Source organism: Oryx dammah, unplaced genomic scaffold (genome assembly GCF_014754425.2).
Source record: "Oryx dammah isolate SB20612 unplaced genomic scaffold, SCBI_Odam_1.1 HiC_scaffold_29, whole genome shotgun sequence".
NCBI classification, from domain to species: Eukaryota; Metazoa; Chordata; class Mammalia; order Artiodactyla; family Bovidae; genus Oryx; species Oryx dammah.
Genome location: NW_024070213.1, coordinates 15,459,864 through 15,483,406, shown reverse-complemented (window position 1 = coordinate 15,483,406; position 23,543 = coordinate 15,459,864). Strand labels below are relative to the sequence as shown.

The following is a 23,543-nucleotide window of genomic DNA, read 5'->3' as shown; positions in this document are numbered from 1 at the left end:
GATCTTCCCGACTCAGAGATTGAACCCGCATCACTTACGTCTCCTGCATTGGCAGGCGGGTTCTTTACCACTAGTGCCACCATGCCTTGGCAAGTGTCTAATTTTGACTTGCTAAGCTGGATAAAAAAGGTGACTAGCTGCCCAGTTCACCTCTAACCTGGTTCCTTGTTTTTCTTGTTTAGCTGCTGTATCAAGAATGGGCGCGCTACGGGGTGTTTTATAAGTTTCAACCCATTGACCTCATCAGGTAAGATGGGGGAGGGGACCCTCGGGAGGACCCGAAAGATTTCCGCAGACTTTCTTGGCCCCTGGAGGTCTATTGGCCAAGCAGAGGGCTATTCTAGACTACCTCGCTCCACTGCTCTGTGTCTTACGGGTGCAGAACAAGCTCCTGGGTGAGGGAGGGCAGTGGTGGCTGTGGGGTAGCAGATAATACAGACAGATGTCCCGTGACTTGCATCTTGGGGTCATCAGCACTGTGGTCTCCCCCTTTCTGCTCTTGGGGGAGAAGGTTGTGTAGAGTTCTTCTTTGATTACCATCCCTCTGATTTGCCTCAAGAAGGCTCTGGGTGCAGCAGATCCTTGGGTCATGCCCCAGAAGCCACACTGCCGAACAAGAGGAGGGGAGACCTGACAATCATATAAAGAATAAACTGCCTGGTCTGAGAGGATATGTGGACTTTTTATGGCTTACCCAGAATGATTGGAAGGGAGGAGAGACTGGATTCCAAATCCCACCCTTTTAATGCTGCCCCCAAAGTGCTGCCCAATTGCCTTGGGAATTTGCGCAGCTTGTACAGAACAGAGGTGATAAGCTTTCTGAAAGAACTTTCTAGAATTCGATAGGTCTGATGAGTCTCAAATAGTTGAGGGCTGTTAGAACTCCAAGTCTTTCTCAGGTGGAGTGTTACTGGGCCACCCTCTGCAATGGAGGAGCACTGAGCTGAGACTCCGGAGATGGGGGTCTTGTCTAGGCCCAGCCACTAAGGGGCGCTTGTTTCTCTGGGCAAGTCATAACCCTTCTTTGGTCTTTGGCATCCTGTTGTTGTCTCTCAGTTGTGCCTGACTCTTTGCAACCCCGTGGACTGCAACATGCCGGGCTTCCCTGTCTTTCATCATCATCTCCCAGAGCGAGAGACACTGAGATAATGAAACAGTGGGACAATGAGTTTGAGACATTGCTCAAACTCATGTCCATTGAGTCAGTGATGCCATCCAACCATCCCATCCTCTGTCGTCCCCTTCTCTTCCTTCACTCTTTCCCAGCATCAGGGTCTTTTCCAGTGAGTCAGCTCTTTACATCAGGTGGCCAAAGTATTAGAGCTTCACCTTCAGCCTCAGGCCTTCCAATGAATAGTCAGGGCATCCTGGTGGCCCTAAACCGGGAGGCTGAGCTGAGGGCTCTGTGGGGAAATTTGGTCCAGGACACTCATTTGGAAATGATGGGGACCCTCAGCCCCATGCCAGACATAGAGGACTCACTGCCACTCGGTCACTCGTGGCTCATTCTCATGAGCTAATTCATCAGCCGGCAAACTCAGAGAGTGTTCCTGGCCACTTGCCCCGGGCTGGGACCTTGAGAGGGGCGGCCGCCAGAAGGACCAGGTCCAGTGGGAGCGATTCCAGCTCCTTCTTGGAAGAAGACAGCAGGCTAGGAGTCAGAGTTTGGGCAGGCCCACCTCCCACACAGAGAGGGGACGGCCCTCCTGGGGAACTGGGAGCTCAGCTGGATGTCTCTTGACGGCAGGTGTTTGTTCCAGCTGAAGGCTGTTAGCCGAGGCACTGGGGTTGGGGAGCTGGGCCACGGATGCGGGTGACCGTGGCCCCTCACCCAGCGCCTCCCGTCCCCTGGCTGCTTTTGTGAGGCGCGGCCACCTAGATTGTTCTCCAGGCCGCTTCCTCCATGCCTGGCAGCCTTTGATCTTCCTCTCGGCCTCGCCAGTGGCCACCCACACTGTCGCCTGTTTTCTTCAACTCATTTTTTAAAAATATGATTCCAGAAAATAAAAATTCTCCATACTGGAGAGCCTCGTCTTTTCCCTGGAAACTTCAGGTGACCGGCTGCCAGCTAAGTGGGCGATGGCAGCCCCAGAGTGCACCCCGTTTCGGCCACCAAAGAGGCCTCACCTGCAGGGGAAGAGTTGCCTTTGTTGCAAAGCCCTGCTCCGGGCCCTGGCAGTTTCCAAGGACGCAGAGCCCAAAGCTATTGGTCCCAAAGCTAAGTGTCCACTGTGGGTCCCAGTGTCCACTTCAGTCAGAGTTTCTACCTCATGTCACACTGTCCACTTGCTGCTCAGATCTGGGAGCCGGGGGCTCTTGCAACCCCTGCAGGATGCCAGCAGCTTGGATATGCCTGGAGCCTGGAGCATCTCTCAGATACAGGCTGGAGGGAAGGGAATGGTAATGTGTGTGGTGGGGGGCAGGAGTAGAGGAACTGATGTCTATCCAATGGGGGTAAGGAATTTGCTCTGCTGGAGAGAGAAGAGGTAACCATGGAGAGAGAAGAGAGGAGAGAGAGAGAAGGGACAGAGGCCTTGGGGGTGGGTCGTGGAGACAGGTGGGTCGTGGAGACAGGGATGCCATGAATGTGCCCTTTGGGGGACTCATGGAGAGGAAGCTGGGGTGGAGGCCGTGGGAACAGCTCCTGCACTCTGCTGGCTCCACCCAAACTCCTGTGTCCACGTCGCCTCCGTCCTTCTCCCCGTCGTCTTCCCTCTCCAGCGCCCTAGTCCCCGGTCTGACACCAGCTCCTGGGAGTGTGTCTTCAGCACCGTTTCTCTCTTTTGCTACTTGTTCTTCATCCTTCTTGCCTCCACCTCTGGAGACCTAGTGGTCCGCGGGATCCAGTCGGAGGCTGCTCAGACCCTGTGCTTCCATTGCAGCGCATGCCTGTGAACTGTGCCCCCTGCAGGCTCACATGGTAACTGCACCCATGTGTTCTGTGCTGTCCAAGTTAGAGGTGACTCTTGGCAAAGGCCAGCAGGGTCTTTCCTGCCTGTTCTCTCGGGCCCCTGGCTTCTCATTGTCAACACTGAGCTCCATTCCTCCCCCCGTGCCTGTGTTTTGGGACATTGAAAAGCACAGAGCTGCTGAGAGCCCAGCGGGTCTGGGACATCTGTTTGTGTGTAAAGAAAGCCCTGGGACCAGCTATCCTTACCTGTCCACAGCCCTTCAAGCCTAAGCTGGAGATGTGGGGTTCAAAGCTCCTTTCCCAGGGGTGGAAATTGGGCAGAGGGGAGACAAGATGCCCTTTCCTGCACCGTGAGCCCCTCCCTCCCGCTTCGGGCACCTGGGTCCAGTGGACTGCATGGCGAGGGTGCTAATGGGGGTCCCAGCCCAGCCAGACTCTGCACCCTAGGTCCTACCTTTGTTCTAGAAACCTCAGGGCCTACAAGCCTGAGCAGTGTGTGTGCATAAGTGTGTATGTGTGCTCACATGTGTGTGCATGTGTATATGTGTATGTGCGTGTGCACACACGTGCACATATGTATGTGTGTTTATGGGTGCATGTGTATGTGTGTATGTGCACAGGCGTGTGTGTGTGTGTGCGTGTATGTGTGTGCATGTATTTGTGTGTGTGTATGTGCTGCATGGGAAGTTCCCCAGGGAGGTATCCTGCAGGGACCCCCACTCCCTCACAGTAGATTCTTCTGGGAACTCCCAGCCCGCGGCACTGGTGTCCAGGCAGAAACAAGGTTTGTGATGGAGCCAGTGGGGAAATGCTGTCCCGGGAGGAGGGAGGTTGCTCTACTAGTCTCTTGGGGCCATACGAGCATTCTCACAGGTAGAGGAGTAGATTTCTGCTTTCAGCACTCAAGGTTCATGCCCTGATGTCCCAGGAGGAAAATGGCTTTTATTCCTTGGGGTAGCCGGGAGCCCAGGCCTTGGGGATGTGGATAGTTTTGATCCCATATTAGCTAGCACCCTGCCTTGTCTTTTCATGAAAATGAATATCCACTCACAGGCTGCTTTTCTTAGCTGGGAGGTTTTGCCGTGGATGAGACAAAACAATAGGCTTCAAACATCTGAGTTAGATTTAGCTACTAACTGAAGCTGGTATACAAAACTGTATTTGAAAGCATCTGCTGCCAGTTAACTACAATGGCACGTGGAGGAGAGGGGACCAGAAGTCCACTCACCTCAGGGTGAGTAGCTGATGACCTTGGGGGATGCACCAAGGGCATCGTATATAGGCAGTGTCCACTGTGCCAACTTGGGGCTACTGTCTGGAGAAGGGTGAATGGCTTTTCCTGGTTCCCTCCTCTTCTGGGGATGACGTTTCACGGGGTGTGGGGGGAGTAGCACCTATCCCTGTGGTGGGTCTGGTGGCCTCTTAGCAACGTCCTGCTTCCTCAGACCCTCTTCCTAAGACCTCAGTGATATAAGGAGCCTTTGGGTAGCATCTGTGGACAGCAAGAGTGGCGCTGTGCACCCACCTGTCTACCCATCTCTTCCATCCCAGACTCTCAGCCCGCTGCAGCCCTGCCCGTGGAGAGCCCATCTAGAATCAGCATCTCAGGAACTGGCTTTCCCTTCTTCTATTGCAAGGGCTTCCCAAGTGGCACTGGTGGTAGAGAACCCACCTGCCAATGCAGGAGGTGTGAGAGATGCAGGTTCAGTCCCTGGGTCAGGAAGATCCCCCAGAGGAAGGCACGGCAACCCACTCCAGGATTCTTGCCTGGAGAATCCCTTGGACAGAGGAGCCTGGTTGGCTACAGTCCATGGGGTTGCAAAGAGTCGGACACGTCTGAGGTGACTGAGCATGCACACACCTCCTGTTTCAGGGCAGAGGCCCTGTTCCTTGCCAGAATGCCTCAGAACAACCACTAGAAGGTTGATCCACCCCCTCTGTCTCTGAGCCCTTCTTCCATCCTCCTGAAACAAATCCACATCCTGCCCCCCTGTGCCCCCCACCCCCCCGCCCAGAGGAGAGAGACAGAGGAAGCCACATTCTTTCTTAGGAGGCTTCTCAGCAGGTCAGACTCAGGGAGAACTGGCCACAACCGATTTGGGGGAGGGACTGGAGAGGAGAAAAGAAAACATTGATCAACCCATGATGAATTATTTCCTGAGCTTGCTGCCTTCTTCTTGATCTTTGCTAGGATTCATACAGGCAGTTCAGCTCAATGCAGTCAACATTTACTGATGCTCACAGTGAACAAGTCTGTGTGCCCTCAACGCGGGGAGGCATGGCGAGGAATAGGGTGCAGTTTGTGTCCTTAAAGATCTAGCAGTCACATAGGGAGCCAGACATGTGTGAGGCAGGATGGACTGAAGACTTTTAAGGATTGTAATATAAGTATGATTGGACGGGACAATGGTTGGAGAGTAGTTGCTACTAGCAGAGTAAGGGAGGATTTTCTGTAAGAAGTGGCACTTGAATTAGAAACATTGCTTCTGAAGGCCTGAGGTTAAAGGGTTAATGATCTCGAATGTGTCTTCATTGTCAGCCTCGGCTGCCCCAAATATGGACTTGTTGAGCCTGGTATTGTCGGCCAGAAATCACAGTGCTGCCCAAAGCCAGGTCCTTCCTGACTGGCGATCGGGAGTGATCAGGTCAAGAACTTGACTTGCAGAACTCACTTACCTGCCTGGATTCTATGCCAAGTCTGGCCCATGTCCTTGGTTCTGTCCCTGTAAGTGAGCAGAGCATCCAGGGTTAGAGGAGATGAAGCTGGACCCGACAGAGGAAACCAAGGAGAGGTGATGTGAGGCCAGCCGCTGGTTTTCTGTGGGTCTCAGCCTTTGAAGTATTGGACTGAGCCAGGAAGCACTTTGCAGGCTGGAAAGGGATTATATTTCATGGGTCTGAAGAAGACTTTTCTTTTTCCTCTGAGGGTGTAGGAGCATAGTTGACAGAGAAGAGCAGGCAGTAGCTGGTTGCAGCAGAAACATGGGTAATGATGTTCTGTGCTGTTGTATTCTGGTCCATTTTATAGACAGGGAGGTAAGTCAGGCTGCTTATGAGATGCAGCTGGGAAAGAGGCCTGTCCCCCTTCTCCTTTCTCTCCCTCCTCCTCCTCCTCCCCAGATGTTATGAACCCTCCAGAGGGGAGGAGCCAGCCTGGGGCTGCCAGTGGATCAGGAGTTGAAAGAGGTGCCCCCAACTGCACCCTGAGGCCGTTCTGCTGACCTGCAAGGGTGGCCTCCTGGCCTTCCCTAGCTGGTGGCTCCTGTTTTAGATCAAACTGAATCTTCCTTCCTGGAGTACCAGTACTTGCTGGCTTCCACTGCACCAGGAGGCGGCATGAACTCCCCATGGCTCCTAGGGTTGCATGGCCAGAGGTGGGTGGGGGTGAGCATCCAGTTCACTAGCTCCCTGCCTCCCTGACCCTCTCTTGTCAGGTCCTATTTCCCGAGGAGGAGAGAAGCTGGTATTTGCCTGAAAATGTATGACAAGCTATAGGATTCCTGTCTCCTTGGCCCTTGTGTGCAGTAAACTCTCATTTATCTGGAACCCCAGGACTAAACCATGACGTCACAGAGGTGGGTGGAGCTTAGAGGTTGGCTGACCTCCATCCCCAGACATGGGATAGGGGATGGAAGATTTCCACTACCAGCATACTGATCGAGCAAACGCCCTGCATTATTTTTCTTATAGTAGGAAGTGCCTGGCCTTGGGGGCAGCATATTTGTCTGCTAGACATTTCTAGCCACTCGAAAAGGTCATGGAGCCAGAGCAAGAACTTTGTCAATTTCCCCCATTTAAGTTCAGTTCTGCCCCCTGGAGCTCCATGGAAAAAGAGCTTCTCCCTGTTGGGTTCTGGTGGTTGTTATTGTTCAGTCGCTCAGTCCTATCTGACTCTTTGTGACCCCATGGACTGTAGCCCGCCAGGCTCCTCTGTCCATGGGATTTCCCCGGCAAGAATGTTGGAGTGGTTTGCCATTTCCTTCTCCAGGAGATCTTTCCCACCCGGGGATCGAACCTGAGTCTCCTCCATTGCCGGTGGATTCTTTACCACTGAGCCTCTAGGGAAGCCCTTCTATTGAGAAGGGCAGCCTTTAAATATCTGAAAATAGTTCTTGTGTCCCTAATAATTCTCGCGCCTTCTTTCCTGCAAGCAAAACACACCTGGCCTTGCTCCGTGCCCTCCTGTGTCATGGGCTCTTCAAGCAGTTTACTCATCACTGCAGCCCTCTTCAAGACCCATTGTCCTGGCAGGCAAAGCAGGGCCCTCCTGCCCCACACTTCACCTGGTGTAGCTGAGCCAACATGCGTTTGCAGTGATGGTGTGTCAGACATCGATGCTGGCAGAGTGGAGATGAATTAAGCATGACCCCATTCTCAAGGAGCTTAAGCTCAAAGTCACATCTCAAAGCTTGTAGATGTTCAGTCGGCTTTTCTGGGAAATCTAGGGACAGATGGATAGAGAACATTTTCAAAAAGTAACTGTGAGACTGTAGAAAACATTATATAGAAAAGATCCTGGGGGGAAGCTGGCCCCCAAGCAAGTCATCTGTGATGGGGTGTGATGGGGTGCTCAGGGCTGTCAGCTGTGCCTTGGGCAAAGATTTTCAGTGGGTGACTCTGACTTTCTAGAAACATCCTTTGATACGTGACAGCACCCACAGACCCATGAAAAAAACCTCAGAAAGTATTTTAGGATAACATCACTTAGGGATTTACCAAGTCATGGCAAAACCTCACGTGTGCAAGTCAGGTAATCCTGCCTAAAGAAAACCCAGCCAGGCTAGAGCTGTTTCAGAGAAGGAAGGGTAACATGATCAGAGATGGGGCGGGGCAGCTGGTATGAAGAAAGACTTACACAAAGAGTTCCTACTCTAGGAAGAAGTGGAGAGGGAGCAGAGTCTTTACTAAATTATGAGATGGATAGTGACTGTCCATGTGTTTATCAGACCCCGAGGCACCTGTCTAGGGATGTTCCTCTGGACCAAGAGCAGTGGGTTAATGATGAGAAGAACTCAGCTTGGCTCCAGGCTTCACAGCAGGTGATATAAATTTGGACAAGCCACTCTCTCTTGAGCCTCCGTGTCCTCAGCTATGAAATGAGGATCAAAAGATCTGTGCTAAATGCCTGACAGTAGTATGGTGAGGCTTACAATATAGTTGTGCAAATAGCGTGGTGAGGGGCATAGGTTTGGTTAAGTAAATCTATTATTTATCTGCTCCCTCGGGAAAAACTATACTGTTTCCTAGACTAGCAGAATGTGATGCAGTTCAAGCTCAAGAGTCTTGACAAACATTGTGTAATCATAAGACGATTTTTTAAAAATTGCAAATCAGTGCACTGGGATTGTGCAGTTTGCATGGTGTGCTCTGTACGTCCAGGAACCCTCCCAAACAGCTGTTCTTACTTCATGTTCCAGAGGGAGACCCTGAGATAGGAGCTTCCTGAAGCCACAAGCCAGCCCACTTTTGGTTCAGCCCCAGACCTGTCTGACTCCAGAAACTATATGCTTGCCCTCGTACCACACGGATGAAGGTGACCCAGAGCTCCATCCAGCCAGATGTTGGGCGATCTGGGCTTCCAGATTCCTCAAATTAATCCTTCCAATCAGCAACCTCTGAGGGACACCTGGTGTGGTCTGGAGAGGGGAGAGGAGAGGGGCTCACTGACCTGGTCACGCTCTGGTCTGTGATGGGCCAACCTCATCAACATCCCTGTTTGAGCAGGAGTGATGTGTCACTTGCCAGAGTGGTTTGTAGGAGATCCCAGCATGCTATGGTTTTGGTTTCTCATTTATACTTTTCATAGTCTTTTTCCCCCTAACTTCTTCCATGTCATCAAGTTGTCAATTGGCACTTCTTGCTTTTGCCGGTGGAGTGGTTTCCTTCCCGACTCCTACCCACTGCTCTGTCTCCATTGCAGGTGTAGTAACCTGACCCCCGAGCAGGCAGCCTTAAGCACCAGGTAAGCCTCTTAGGCAACCTGCCCAGGAATCTGCCTTCTGGTTGCTGTGGGATTTAGGGAGGCTCTGCTGTTGCCATGGAAATGTCTTCTTGGTGTTTCCTAGTGAGTGAAGTGGCGTTTCCAGGATGGGACCAGAGTCAGTGTGATAAGGCAGGTGCCTTTGCTGTGAAGAGTTGTATTTTGTTCTTCTTGCTTGCTTTGGGAGGTCACAAGAAATCCAGACCATCAGAGACTTTTCTTAGAACTCAGCGTCTATTGACACAGGAGTGGATCCCTGCATCAAGGGCCTACTTGATGCTGAGCTTTGACCTGGGTGTGGTGTCAAAACAGGAAGCTTACAGTATAGTGATGGAACCCCAGGTATTCACAGTGAATCTGATGGAAGCCATCAAGGTAAAGTGGTACCCAACTGGGAACCCATGCATACAGCTGTCTGCAGAGGGGCTGGGGGCCAGGTAGTGGCCAAGGGGTGGGCCAAAGCTTCTGAAGGGGTTCATAACTAGCTTTGGTGTGGCCAACAAGAGAAAAAAATGGGACTTATGGGACATGTGAGTTTTAAGCAGAAAGTAGAGATTTGAGGGAAAGAGGAAATAAGGTTGGGGATTTACCAGATTTAGACTGATGCAGTCTTGGTCCAGAGACACTAACTGAAGGAGAGGCTCAAGAATGGGCTGAGGCTGATGACAGCTGAGAAGAGAGCCCTGGAGCCATGGGAAATGGTTGGGGGAGATACCTGGGGTGATGTAGGGGGAAGAAAGCCTAGAGAGAGGGGTCATGATGAAAGGCAACAAAAGAAGATGCTACCGAGTGGTTTGTCTAGGATTTAGGCCGGTGGCACAACAGGGCTTGCGAGGGTTCAAGACTTGAGCACTTCTTGCCATGAGGTGGGAATGGACCTGTTGGGAACCAGTTTTCCAATCACTCTCTCTTGGGAAACTTTAGGGCAGATCATTCAGCCCTTTGGACCTGATTCACTTCCTCTTGATGAGATGGAGAGAGGAATCTTTGCATCTTCTTCACAAACCCTCTAGGCTGTGATGACAGGTACCATTTGTCTGTGGGAGGCAAGGACCTCAGGTGGATCGGAGGGGGCTGATTTTGCCCTGGAAGGAAGGAGGGGACTGGCTGGAAGATGTGTCGCCATGGACACCACCCAACTGTTTGATCCCTGGAGCTGCCGTTTCAGCACACGTCTGTGGAAACCCTGAGCTCCCCATTCCCGCTAACGACACTCCCCTGAGTGATGCTCTCCACCCATACCACATGTGTTTGTAACCAACTTAAACAGAAAGCAGCTTGACACACTGAACAACACCCTTGGAACACACGTTATAGCCGCGACCGCAAGATCGCTCCATTTAATCAGCTGGCCATGCCCAGATGCTTTGCACAGGCACAAGCCTCTGTTTTCAGGAATGGAAAGCTGCAGCATTTTGTGGGTCTGGAAGTCACAGACAGAAGCACGAAACAAAACAAAAAGCTTCAAGATCCCTGCCTGGCAGACTGCTGTCCTCCAGTACCTCCTTGCGGTTATCACAAGGTAGCCAAAGGTGTTGCAGGAGATGTCAGTTTGAGCTCTGGGCTGGGAAGATCCCTTGGAGAAGGAAACGGCAACCCACTCCAGTATTACTGCCTGGGAAATCTCATGGACACAGGAGCCTGGTGGGCTCTGCAGAGTCAGACACAACTTAGTAACTAAAGAACAACAAAGCCAAAGATACAGGTCACTGGGTAACTGCCAGGGGTGGCTGTGTGCCCTGGCCAAGTGACTGACTCCATTGTGGAGAAGTTGTGACCCTCAGCCTGCATCACCCAACCCCTCTCAGGGCCTTAGGAATCCCTGCTTGAGGGCTCAGAATTCAGGGCTCTTGCCTTGGCCCCATCGGTTTCTTTCATAAAATCTGTGTTGACTGAACACAATCAGGAGAGACAGAGAGGAGATTGGAGGACTGGGATTTTGAACTTTTTATTTGGAATTGTAGTCTGGAGTAGGGTAGGGGCAGTGGCTTAGTTTCCAGCTGTTCTTAGTTCTAACAAAATGGCTATTTCCTTAGGTTGACATGTGGCCTAATCCTCAGACTTTGGGTAGGCAGGCAGGCCACTCATTCTCCATGCTCACCTCCTGGTCTGGTCTGTTTCGCCTTTCTGTCTAATCCTGGGGGGCCACACCCCTTGTGGCTATCCTAGCCCCTCTCTGAAGGTTTAATTCTGGGGGTGAGGTTAAACCCTCTGATGATCCAGCAGCCAGCATATCATGAAAGAAATAGTAGAGTCCCCTAGCTCAGACCTTTCACCAGCCAGTTGGAAAGAAGACTCCGTGTTTTGAGAAAGAGATTTAAGAGAATAAATAATTCACTTCCATTCTGTGGTGCTGGAGAAAACTTGAGAGTCTCTTGGACTGCAAGGAGATCAAGCCAGTCAATCCTAAAGGAAATAAACCCTGAATATTCATTGGAAAGACTAATGCTGAAGCTGAAACTGAAGCTCCAATACTTTGGCCACCTGATGCGAAGAGCTGACTCCCTGGAAAAGACCCTGATGCTGGGAAAGATTGAGGTCAGGAGGATAAGTGGGCAACAGAGGATGAGACGGTTAAATGGTATCAGTGACTCAATGGACATGAGTTTGAGCAAACTCTGGGAGATGTTTAAGGACAGGGCAGCCTGGTATGCTGCAGTTTGTGGAGTTACAAAGAGTCAGACACAACTGAGAAACTGAACAAAAATATTGGGCATCATTACTATGTTTATTTGTGATTATTGTTTTAGGTGTTAATGTGATGAAAAAGATAGATGTGAACTGACTGTGGGTGATTAGATAATTTACCATCTAACCTAGGACACTCTTGAGAGTGAAAGGGAGCATTATTAATAGTTACGCTGAGTGTACTAGTCAGCTACTGTCAGAATAATGCTGCATAACAAACCATCCCCAAATCAACAGCTTACAACAGCAGTCATTTATTTTTCTTGCTTAAGTGTGTGTAAGTTGAATGGAAAATGTCTGCTTCAGGCTGAGGGTTGGCTGGGCTGGGCTCCAGGCTTCAGACTGTGATCAGGTCTCCACAGGTCTGCATGCTCTCAGTGGATCAGAAGGTGCCTGAGCATGTTCCTCTCATGTTGAGTCACAAAGGCACAAGGAAAGGAAGGGAAACAATGACATCTCTCTTAAAGCACTGCTGACATCACGTTTGATAGTGCTTCACTGGCCAAAGCAGTCACGTGGCTGAGCACAAGTCCCCATGTTTCTGATAACTATACCCTTTCTTAAGGGGAAAGGAGTCAATATTTTCTGAATGCCAGTGTAACCTGCTCCACTGAGACAACAGGTATAAACCAGGACCATCCCAGGAATACATGGGCCTGTGGTTCACCCTTGTCTGGTCTTATGGAATTTATGATCTAACAGGAAAAGACAGATCATGTATAGTTTATTTAAAAAAATTTTTTTTATCTAAGTGTAGTTGATTAACCGTGTTGTTAGTTTCAGATATACAGCATAGTGATTCAGTTATACATACATACATATAATTCTTTTTCTATTAATATTATAGTTTATAACAAGATATTGAGTAGAGTTCCTTGTGCTCTACACAAGTAGAGGTCCTTGTTATTGATCTAATTTTATGGAGTAATGTGTATATGTCACACTCTCCCAATTTATCCTGAGAATGTAGTGTTAATTGTGAGTGTGACCTGGGTTGCACTAGGGAAGTGTAGTAGAGTGTAACGGGGGTACAATTATAGGGCAGTCCAGCCTTGTTGGAGATGGCCAGCTGAGGAGGTGACATTTACACAAAGGTTTGATGCATTCATGAGTGAGCCAGGTAGAGATGAGCAGAGTAGCGTTGGCAGCTCACGGTGCATGGTGCTTCCTGCCTGCTGGCACCGTTTAAGCCCTGTGCACTTGCCAGCTCACATCACCCCCGTGAGATGTACTGTTAGCTTCAGTTTATAGATGAGAAGTTGTGATGCAGAGGTTGTTAAGCCGTCTGCTGTCACGGAGCTAGTGAGTAAGGAAGAAGTAAGGTTTGAACTTTAAGTCTGACCCTGGAATCGATTCTCTTCCCCACAGGATACACTGCCCACGGCAGGCAGAGGGGTCCTGGGGTGCCTGGTGTTATGTCTGCCGTGGGGAGACTTTTGGCTGGGCCAGGCTGGGGTGCAGCAGGGACCAGGTGCGGGAAGGTCCCAAAGCTACAAGTCAGCCCATCTGAGATTCAAACCCAGGCCTGTCTGATTCCAGAAAGGATTTGTTTTCGCTGGTACCACGTGGCTGAAGATGACCCAGAGCTCTGTCTAGTCATGGGCCATTTGAAGATTTGGGGCTTTATCCCAAAGAAAAGGATGTGTACTTGAAGTGTGGTGATGATGCTCTAGGCAGGCTGGTTACCTGCTGCCTTCCCACCTAACAAGGGAGCTGTGATAGGTGATCCATAATGTCCCTTCTGGGGCCAACTTTCTAGGCCAGACAGGGTAGCATCTCAAGCTTGAAGCTGGTCTGGGGGCAGGGGTCTCCCCAGGGGCCAAGTCAACTTTGGGGATGGAACCCAGGTGTCTGGACCCCAATTCTAGTCTCCACCCATCGGACTTGCCCCTACCCAGGGGCACCCCCTCGCCCATGTCCCTGGATTCCTTGCTTCTCTCCCTCAACCTCTCTCCCGAACGACCCATCTCTGGTTTCTTTTGCCTCTCTGGCTTTGATCACATCTGGAGCATTTTGTAGAGTTGATGAGTGTGTGTTTTCCTGTTGGGACACATGGTGTCTATCAGGGGCACTTAAGAAGCCTGGCTGAGTGGAAAAGTTTGCCTGGCATCTCGAGGGCTGCTGGCCTGGAGGGCGGGTGGCAGCTGCGTGGCAGGGGACCTGGCATGAGGGCCAGGGGACTCTCGGGAAGGCCCTGGAGGCCCAGCTGGGGGCCCGCTGCTCCAAATGGTTCAGTTGTGCTGGTGGGTTGGTGCCTGTGTGTATAAAGGCCTTGGAGGGGCCCCTCTGCCCTGTTGCCATGGGATGCTGCCTTCAATGCTCTCCATGGTAACCAGGGCTCTTATCTGCACGTCCAGGAACATAAACCAAGTGTGGTCCCCTCCAGGTCGACAGTGCGTGATGGATGCCCCATGGGGCAGAGAGGCAGGGAGATACCATCTGTGAAAGGGGATGATAATTTGCAGGAAGCCACCTGGCTGGACCAGCATACATGAAGATGGATGAGATGCCAAGCGGGCTTCCCAGAGGGAAGGTCCCAGAGATCAGAAGTCTCTTTACCCCCTCCTTGGTGTTGGCCTTTAATCCCCGGGGTCCCAGGGATGGGCAAGAGGAAATGGGTGCGATTCTAGGTGGGTACAGATGCTCTCGGCAGGAAGCGTGGTAGTGGAGGAAGGAGACAGACTATACAAGAGTGATTCTCAACACTGAGGACCCTCTTGCTCTCATTTCTTCTCTTTCTCTTTTTTAGGTGGCAGGTATGCCCAGCCAACTCTCTTTACCTTCTGTTTGAAATCTGACATCCGGTTCCCCTGAGGTGGTCTCTTCTGTCCTTCCCTATCCCCCCTAAGTTTTTTAAAAATTAATTAATTAATTTTAATTGGAGGCTGATTACTTTACAGTATTGTGGTGGTTTTGCTATACATTGACATGAGTCAGCCATGGGTGTACATGTGTTCCCCCGTCCTGAGCTCCCCCTCCCACCTCTCTCCCATCCCATCCCTCAGGGTCATCCCAGTGCACCAGCCCTGAGCCCCCATCTCATGCAGTGAAGATGGACTGGTGATCTATTTCACATATGATAATATACATGTTTCAGTGCTATTCTCTCAAATCATCCCACCCTAGCCTTTTCCCACAGAATCCAAAAGCCCCCTAAGTTTTTTATCTCCAAGCTTCACAGCTGTGTTGAGTCCCCTCTGCCTCCATGGTCCCCATGAACTATCTTTGTTTCTCCCCCAATAATCCTTGGATTTTCTTTAGCCCTTTTCCTTCCACCTCCTTTCCTTGCCTGGCTCTGCCAGCTCCGTTCGCTCCTAGTGACATCTTCCAGACCCGCTGACAAGGCACCTCCATCTGGGTCTGCTGGAGGTATTCCTGGAAAGGGATAGAAGGAGTTTAGAGGCCTGGGGGTGTGGTGCTGGGGCCCACCCCTCGGAGTTCAGCCTGGCAGCTTGTTTATGCGCCTTCAAGCCTCGCAGAACACGGCCCTGTCTGTCCATGGCTCGAATGAAAGGGCTGACGCCCCTGGGCTGAATTGGGAACGTAAACAGCTAGTGGGCTCTGAACTTGAAGCAGGGGGAGGCCAGGCTCCCCGAGTGGCTGGATTCCAGGCTTTGGAGCGTCCCTGTTGGGCAGTGTGTCTGGGAGGCAGGCTCCTCCTTGGTCGTGGCGGGTAGAGGAGAGGGGTTGTCCTAATCTTTTTTCTTTTTAACGTGTCCTGCTCAGAGAGAGGCCTTGGGAAGAAGGCAGATAGCTGAGGGTGTGGCCTGGGGTGTCACCCTGGATGGCTGACGCTGGGACACAGAGTCCAGGACCCTACACCCGAGCTCGACCAGCAGGACGGCCCCTCCTGTGGGGGCTGTGATCTGCTTACTCATCCCTTCCTTTGACGTTCAGAGGACTCAGTGCTTTAGCAAACTCCAGACCCGAGGTAGGGACCATCCAGGCAGAGGTGCTGAAGCATCCTGGCCACAGGAAACTTGTAGTTAACCTGAAGAAAAGATAACCTCATGGATGGTTCCAGATGCTTGGTGAACGTGTGCAGGGGGCTCTGCAAGGAACAGAAGAGGGGCTCCCGAGTCAGTCAGGGGAGGCCTCCTGGAAGATGCAAGGACAGAGCTGAGGTTTGAATAATGACTTGATGTGAAATGAGTGTAGGGGAGGGGATGGGCACCCTGAGCGGGGACACTGGCAGGAATCGAGGCAGGAAGTGGGGAAAAGCATTGTCTTACAGGGGCTTCCGAGAAGCTGAGGGTGGCTGGGATGAAGAATATTTATCCACTTATTTATTTTTTAAACTTTTCATTTTTGTTGGGGGTATAGCCATTAACAAAGTTGTGATAGTTTCAGGTGAACAGCGAAGGGATTCAGCCATACATACACATGTATCCATTCTCTCCCAGACCCCTCTCCCATCCAGGCTGCCACATAACATTGAGCAGAGTTCCCTGTGCTATACAGTAGGGCCTTGTTCATTATCCATTTAAAATATAGCAGTGTGTATGTGTCCCTCCAAAACTCTCTAACTCTCTCTTCCCTCTATCCTTCCCCTAGGCAACCATAAGTTCATTGTCTTGAGTCTGTGAGTCTCTTTCTGGTTTGTAAGTAAGTTCATTTATATCATTTCTTTTCAGATTCCTCATCTGAGGGATGTCATACGATATTTCTCCTTCTCTGACTGACTTACTTTACTCAGTATGACCCTCTCTGGGTCCATCCATGTTGCTGCAAATGGCATTATTTCATTCTGTTCAATGGCTGAGTAATATTTCATTGTAAATATGTACCACCGCGTCTTTATCCTTTCCTCTGTCAATGGCATTTAGGTGATGGCGTTTAGACATGGCAATGCTTCCATGTCTTGGCTGTTGTGAACTGTGCTGCAGTGAACACTGGGGTACATATATCCTTTTGGATCATGTTTCTCTCCAAATATATGCCCAGGAGTGGGATTGCAGGGTCATATGGTAGCTCTATTTTTAGTCTTTTAAGGAACTCCCATACTGTTCTCCATAGTGAGAAATGAAGAGCTTTTATGAAGGTGGAGGAGATGTCAGATGGGAAAGAGAGGCAGGTATCTGATCATCAGCCTTAACCACTTAGCTCCAGTGATGTGGAAGAACTTTAAGTGCTTGTGAGGTCAGAATTGAAGAGCATTGTTTGATGGATAAAAGCCTTTTAACTATGTACTTTTCCCATCAGTGTGTTGCAGTCAGGATGAGGCAAGACTTCATGGGAGTCGAGGCTGGGCTGGGTCTCCAGTGGACCGGGGGTGGAGTATTTGCTACAGGCCTAGCTTTTCTGCGATCAGCAAGTAGAAAGCTGTTAAGTAGATATGTAAAAACTGTTTTCAGATATTAGACCACAGGCAGGTAATCCCTGAAAGAATGAGGTTAGCTCGACAGTTGCTCTGAACAAGGACAAAATAAGACAGCAAGACTGTTGACTTAGATCCAACCACATTCGTAATTACATTAGTACAAATGGCTTCAATATCCACAAAAAGAGGTAGAAATTATTAGATTGGATAAAAAAGCAATACCAAAGTATATGCTATCTACTGGAAACATGCTTTAAGTATTGTATAAACCTAGATAGTATATTCAAAAGCAGAGACATTACTTTGCCGACTAAGGTCCGTCTAGTCAAGGCTATGGTTTTTCCTGTGATCATGTATGGATGTGAGAGTTGGACTGTGAAGAAGGCTGAGTGCTGAAGAATTGATGCTTTTGAACTGTGGTGTTGGAGAAGACTCTTGAGAGTCCCTTGGACTGCAAGGAGATCCAACCAGTCCATTCTGAAGGAGATCAGCCCTGGGATTTCTTTGGAAGGAATGATGCTAAAGCTGAAAGTCCGATACTTTGGCCACCTCATGCGAAGAATTGACTAATTGGAAAAGACTCTGATGCTGGGAGGGATTGGGGGCAGGAGAAGGGGACGACAGAGGATGAAATGGCTGGATGGCATCACTGACTCGATGGACGTGAGTCTGAGTGAACTCCGGGAGTTGGTGATGGACAGGGAGGCCTGGCGTGCTGCAATTCATGGGGTCGCAAAGAGTCAGACATGACTGAGTGACTGAACTGAACTGAACTGAAAGAAACTGGTGGGTTAAAAGTAAAAGGGTGAAAAGAGATATACCGTGTTAACAGTGATCAAAAGAAAGCTGAAGTGGCTATACTGATATAGACAAAGCAGGCTTTAGGATAAGGAATATTCTCAGAGATATGGATTATATTCATTTGATAAAAGGGCAACTCATTAAGAAAATGTAACAGCTATTTTTAGGATTGTGTGTTCCTGATAACAGCTTCAAAATACATGGTACAAAAATGGACAAAACAGAAAGAAGAAAGATGCAGACCCACAGTGGTATTTCAGCTCTTTCAGTAATTAATAGAACAAGTATCAGTGAGGATATAGACTTGGAAAAATGGGCTGAATACAGCTCTCTTAATGGATATTTATAGAGCAGTGTACCCAAACTGCAGCAAATGCATTGTTTTCAAGTGCGCATGGGCCATGTACTGAACTAAACCATATCCTAACCCAGAAGACAAGTCCCAGTGGTTTTTAAGAATTGAGGTCATATGGTACATACGCTCAAACCAAGGTGGGTTTAAGTTAGAATTTTTCTTTATTAAAGTATAGTTATCCAGATCACCTTCTCGTTTTTAATTTGTCTTTAATGGACATGAGTTTGAACAAATCTTTGGAGATAGTGAAGGTCAGGGAAGCCTGGAGTACTGCAGGTCATGGGGGCACAAAGAGTCTGACATGGCTTACTGACTGCACAGTAATAGTTCGTTTAGTCAGCTCTCTCTGTCTGCTCTGGGTCTTTCTTGCTGTGCGTGACTTTCTCTGTTGTGTGCGGGACTCCCATTGCAATCGCTCCTCTTGTTGTAGGACACAGGCTGTAGGCATGTGGGCTTCAGTAGTTGCTGTTTGTGGGCTCAGCAGTTGCAGCTTGAAGGCTCTAGAAATCGGGCTCAGTAGTTGTGGCGCACGGGCTTAGTTGCTCAGAGGCCTGTGGGTTCTTCCTGGATCAGGGAGTAAACCTGTGCCTCTTTCATTGCAAGGTGGATTCTTAGCTACTGGACCACCAGGGAAGCCCCTAAGCTAGGACTCTTAACACAGAGGCTGCCCTGCAGCCCCTCCTGTCTCCTGTCCATTGTGTGTGCAGGGTCACAGCTCCTTCAGGTCCTGCAGGCCGACCAAAGCCAGCACCGTCACCCACAGTTCTTGTTTGATAGACATTGGGGCCTCGGAAGAAGTTTTGAAGTAGGTGACATTCACTGTGCTTAGTCGCTGAGTCGTATCTGACTCTTTGCAACCTTATGGACTGTAGCCTGCCAGGCTCCTCTGTCCATGGAGATTCTCCAGGCAAGAATACTGGAGAGGGTTGCCATGCCCTTCTCTAGGGGATCTTCCCAACCCAGGGATAGAACCTAGGTATTCTGCATTGCAGGCGGACTCTACCATCTGAGCCACCAGGGAAGCCTAACATTTATTGACAAATGTAAAAAAAGATAAAGTTCCTGCAACCTGTTCGGGAAGTCCCAAGTTTTTATATATTTATATTTAATAATATATATAAAACTATTATTTTATATTCACTGGCCATCTTGCATGAAAGATTTACTGAAGGCAAAAAAACCTTAATTCTGGAGACAGAACTTTGTTGCTATTATAGTTAATGTCAGGGAAACAGAGTCCAGAAATTCAGCTACCCTGGGCCATTTAGGAGTCTAACCTAAAGCAGCATCGCCAGGACCAGGGGTTCAGGCCTCCATGGATATTTATAAGGAAGGATGGATGTATATCTGAAACATGTCTGTTTAATCTTCGTTATTTGAATACCTCTGACTTCACCCAAGGAGAGTCCTTTTATAACATTTGTTATGCTAGTCAACAGGCCTTTATTTTTACCCATGAAAATCCATTTCTGACACTTGGTATGCTAATTAACCAAGCTCTGCTCACGGATAGAGGTAAGGAAGGTAGAAACACCACCTGTGAGCTCCGGCTGTCTGAACAGAGCACCTGCTGAACACCTGGGCTGTCTTGGCCAGCACCTGCGTCCTAGCTTCAGTCCAGTAACTCACATTCTCTCACACTTTGTGTGATGAGGTATTTGAAAGTAAATTCTACACATTGTAACATTTTAAAAATATCTATTTATTTTGGCATAGTCGTGACACGCTGGCTCTTCATCGTGATGCTTGAGCTTCTATCTAGTTTAGGCACACGGGCTTAGTTGCCTAAGGGATCTTAGTTCCTGGACCAAGTATCGAACCCCTGTCCCCTGCATCGGACGATGGATTCTTAACCACCGGACCAGCAGAGATGTCCCTACACATTCTAATACTTTACTAGACGATGTCCTCTTCTTTTAAAGATGTCCAGGAAAGGGTGCCCACTGGCTCCCCCAGCGACCTATTCCAACCCATCTCAAACTCTTCAGGGTTTCCTTTTCCCCTCCCCCAAACTGTTGCCAGGAACGTCTTTCTTCCTGTTTTCAGAGCCTCCTTTGCAATGCGCAGGGCCCCTGCTGCTGGCCCTGCCTTGTGACTTTGATTTAAGACTCACGATTCCTGAGGGCAGAGAGCGGTTTTGGCTGCGTTTCCCTCTCAGTTGTGTTTACAAGCAAAGAATCACCCTGCCCCCATGTATGGGGCTATTAACTTTCTCTCTGTGTTGCTGCACTAATTGTTTTATGCTCAGATAATTATTTTCTATGATCCTTTTGTTCACTTGTCATCCCTACTAAAGTCGAAGGATGGATGGGATGTGCTGGGAGGTGGGATGAGCTAACGGACTTTTCTCCATCTTCCTCTCTGAAGGCTTTTGGAGCCTAAGAAATTAGACATTGCTTCTTAGAGGGCAGGACACAGGCTGAGTGACTCCTGTAAAATGGGGAAGCAGTTGGTTTTGTTTCTTACTACTTAAACATTTTTAAATTTTGTTTATTTTTAGCTGCGCTGGGTCTTTGTTGATACACGGGCTTTTCTCTAGTTTTGGAGACTGGGGGCTTTTCTCTAGCTGTGGTGTGCAGGCTTCCTATTGCAGTGTCTTCTCTTGCTGTGGAGCACTGCTCTAGGGCAAAAGGGCTTTGGCAGCTGCAGTGTGTAGACTCGAGAGCACAGGCTCAATAGTTGTGGTACCCAGGCTTAGCTGCTCTGTGACATGTGGGGTCTTCCAAGATCAGGGCTTGAAACTGTGTCTCCTGTACTGGCAGGCAGATTCTTTACCACTGAGCCACCAGGGAAGCCCCTTTACTCTTTTTTTGAGATAATTTCACACTTAGAGAAAAGTTTCAAAAAGAATACAAAGAACTCCCTACTGTCACAGCTCAGATTCTTCCGGTCATATTTTGCCACATTTGCTCTTTCATTTTCTCTTTCTCTCTGTTTATGAATATATTATTATTAAGAAGCTTATGCGGAGAGTCTTTCAGATACTGTGAATATCATGTTCCTCTTCAAAGTTTTCTCCCATTACTTTTAGCATGCAGAAATTGCTTTTGGTGTATTGTACCTATTGGGCAGCATTTTGAGGGAAAGGAATTGGTCAGAATTCTTAGTGAAGGCTCTGTTTAGTGAGTGATTGTGTTCTTTTCCTGTTCCCATGGTGTATACTCTGAAAAAAAGTGAGCTTTTTGGATTACCTAAATTGAGATCAGAGAAGGGAGATTAATTTCAAATGACTCATGTATGTGTGTGTATGTGTGTGCGTGTTTGGAAAGAGGGACAGTGAGCAAAAATGTGGAAATTGGAGAAGGAAGCTGGATTAGAGAAAAGGAAGCAAATAAAATCTCCTTGTTGACTGAGTTCTTGATTTGATCCTGTTAATGCCCAGTGCTTGCTAAGTCACTTCAGTCATGTCTGACTCTTTGTGACCCTATGGACCTTAGCCAGCCAGGCTCCTCTGTCCATGGGATTCTTCATGCAAGGATACTGGAATGGGTTGCCATGCCCACCTCCGGGGGATCTTCCCGACTCAGGGATTGAACCTATGTCTCCTGCTTTGGCAGGCAAGTTCTTTATCACCGCTGCCACCCGGGAAGCTCCAGTGCATAGTAACTTTTGGTAATTAATCAGATGAGCAAACCATCAGGTTCCTGTCTTAAAATCCTGGATCTTGGAGGGTTCTCCAGAGACCATCTGATTCAAACCTCTGCCTCTAGGAAGGAATCACTGGAAATGTCAAATGAATCAGGCTTTTCTTTCTTTTTTGATACTTGCAGAGGGGAGTCACCCCTGTTATTTATTGCACAATGCAGGACTGTGAACTTGGGGGGCAGAAAATAAAGTCAGATGAGGTCCCTTCCTTTAAAGAACCTACATGCTCTTCCAAGAGAGATGCCTCAAATGCTCATACTCCACCCTCCTCAGAATTTTTTTGGCCTTTAATCTAAAACTGATCTTACTGTTTTTAGACAGCTCTGTCCGTCTTACCTCATTTGGCTTAAACATTCACTTTTTCATACTGTTCGTTACACTTTCATCTATGACTGGTCCTGCTTCAAGGTGATCATATGTTATCAACTCTAAGAGTCCGCTGATTGTAAGATACACATTTGAATTTCATGGAATACTTTAAAAAGGTGAATATCTAAATTGATGAAATAGGTTTTAGAAACACTGGTGGTAGAATCCACAATTTGTGCTGGTTCATTCATTCATTCAACATTTACTCAGCATAAATGATGTTGGATGCTATTTTTGGTGGGGAAGTTCAGAGAATCATTTCAGCCCTGAGTTGAAATTCAAGAAGATAAAGAAAAAAAAATGAAATTGGAGAAAGGAGTTGGATCCTTTTTCCACCATTTCCTAACTTTAGGATCTAGGGGAAGTCCTTTAACTCCTCTGTGGTCTCAGTTCTGAAGTTCAGTTCAGTCACTCAGTCGTGTCTGACTCTTTGCAACCCCATGAACTGTAGCATGCCAGGCCTCCCTGTCTATCACCAACTCCCAGAGTTTCCCCAGACTCATGTCCATTGAGTTGGTGATGCCATCTAACCATCTCATCCTCTGTCATCCCCTTCTCCTCCTGCCTTCAATCTTTCCCAACATCAGGGTCTTTTCAAGTGAGTCAGCTCTTCACATCAGGTGGCCAAAATATTGGAATTTCAGCTTCAAAATCAGTCCTTCCAATGAACACCCAGGACTGATTTCCTTTAGGATGGACTGGTTGGATCTCCTTGCAGTCCTAGGGACTCTCAAGAGTCTTCTCCAACACCACAGTTCAAAAGCATCCATGCTTCTGTGCTCAGCTTTCTATATAGTCCAACTCTCACATCCATACATGACTACTGGAGAAACCATAGCCTTGACTAGATGGACCTTTGTTGGCAAAGTAATGTCTCTGCTTTTGAATATGCTATCTAGGTTGGTCATAACTTTCCTTCCAAGGAGTAAGCATCTTTTAATTTCATGGTTGCAATCACCATCTGCAGTGATTTGGGAGCCCCCAAAAATAAAGTCTGACATTGTTTCCACTGTTTCCCCATCTACTTCCCATGAAATGATGGGGCCAGATGCCATGATCTTCATTTTCTGAATGTTGAGCTTTAAGCCAACTTTTTCACTCTCCTCTTTCACTTTCATCAAGAGGCTCTTTATTTCTTCTTCACTTTCTGCCGTAAGGGTGGTATCATCTGCATATCTGAGGTTATTGATATTTCTCCTGGCAATCTTGATTCCAGCTTGTGCTTCTTCCAGCCCAGTGTTTCTCATGATGTACTCTGCATAGAAGTTAAATAAGCAGGGTGACAATATACAGCCTTGATGTACTCCTTTTCCTATTTGGAACCAGTCTGTTGTTCCATGTCCAGTTCTAACTGTTGCTTCCTGACCTGCATACAGGTTTCTCAAGAGGCAGATCAGGTGGTCTGGTATTCCCATCTCTTTCAGAATTTTCCAGTTTATTGTGATCCACACAGTCAAAGGCTTTGGCATAGTCA

The 23,543-nt window shown here is 48.6% G+C and overlaps 1 protein-coding gene across 1 annotated transcript in view; it reads left to right on the top strand.

Annotated features, from left to right (window-relative positions):
* ANO2 (anoctamin 2) overlaps positions 1 to 23,543 on the top strand; it is a 337,093-nt gene that overhangs the window by 108,224 nt on the left and 205,326 nt on the right. The window contains exon 9 of the mRNA XM_040234945.1: positions 183 to 247. Within this exon, the coding sequence (XP_040090879.1) occupies positions 183 to 247 (65 nt within the window). The remainder of the gene's footprint in view (positions 1 to 182; positions 248 to 23,543) is intronic.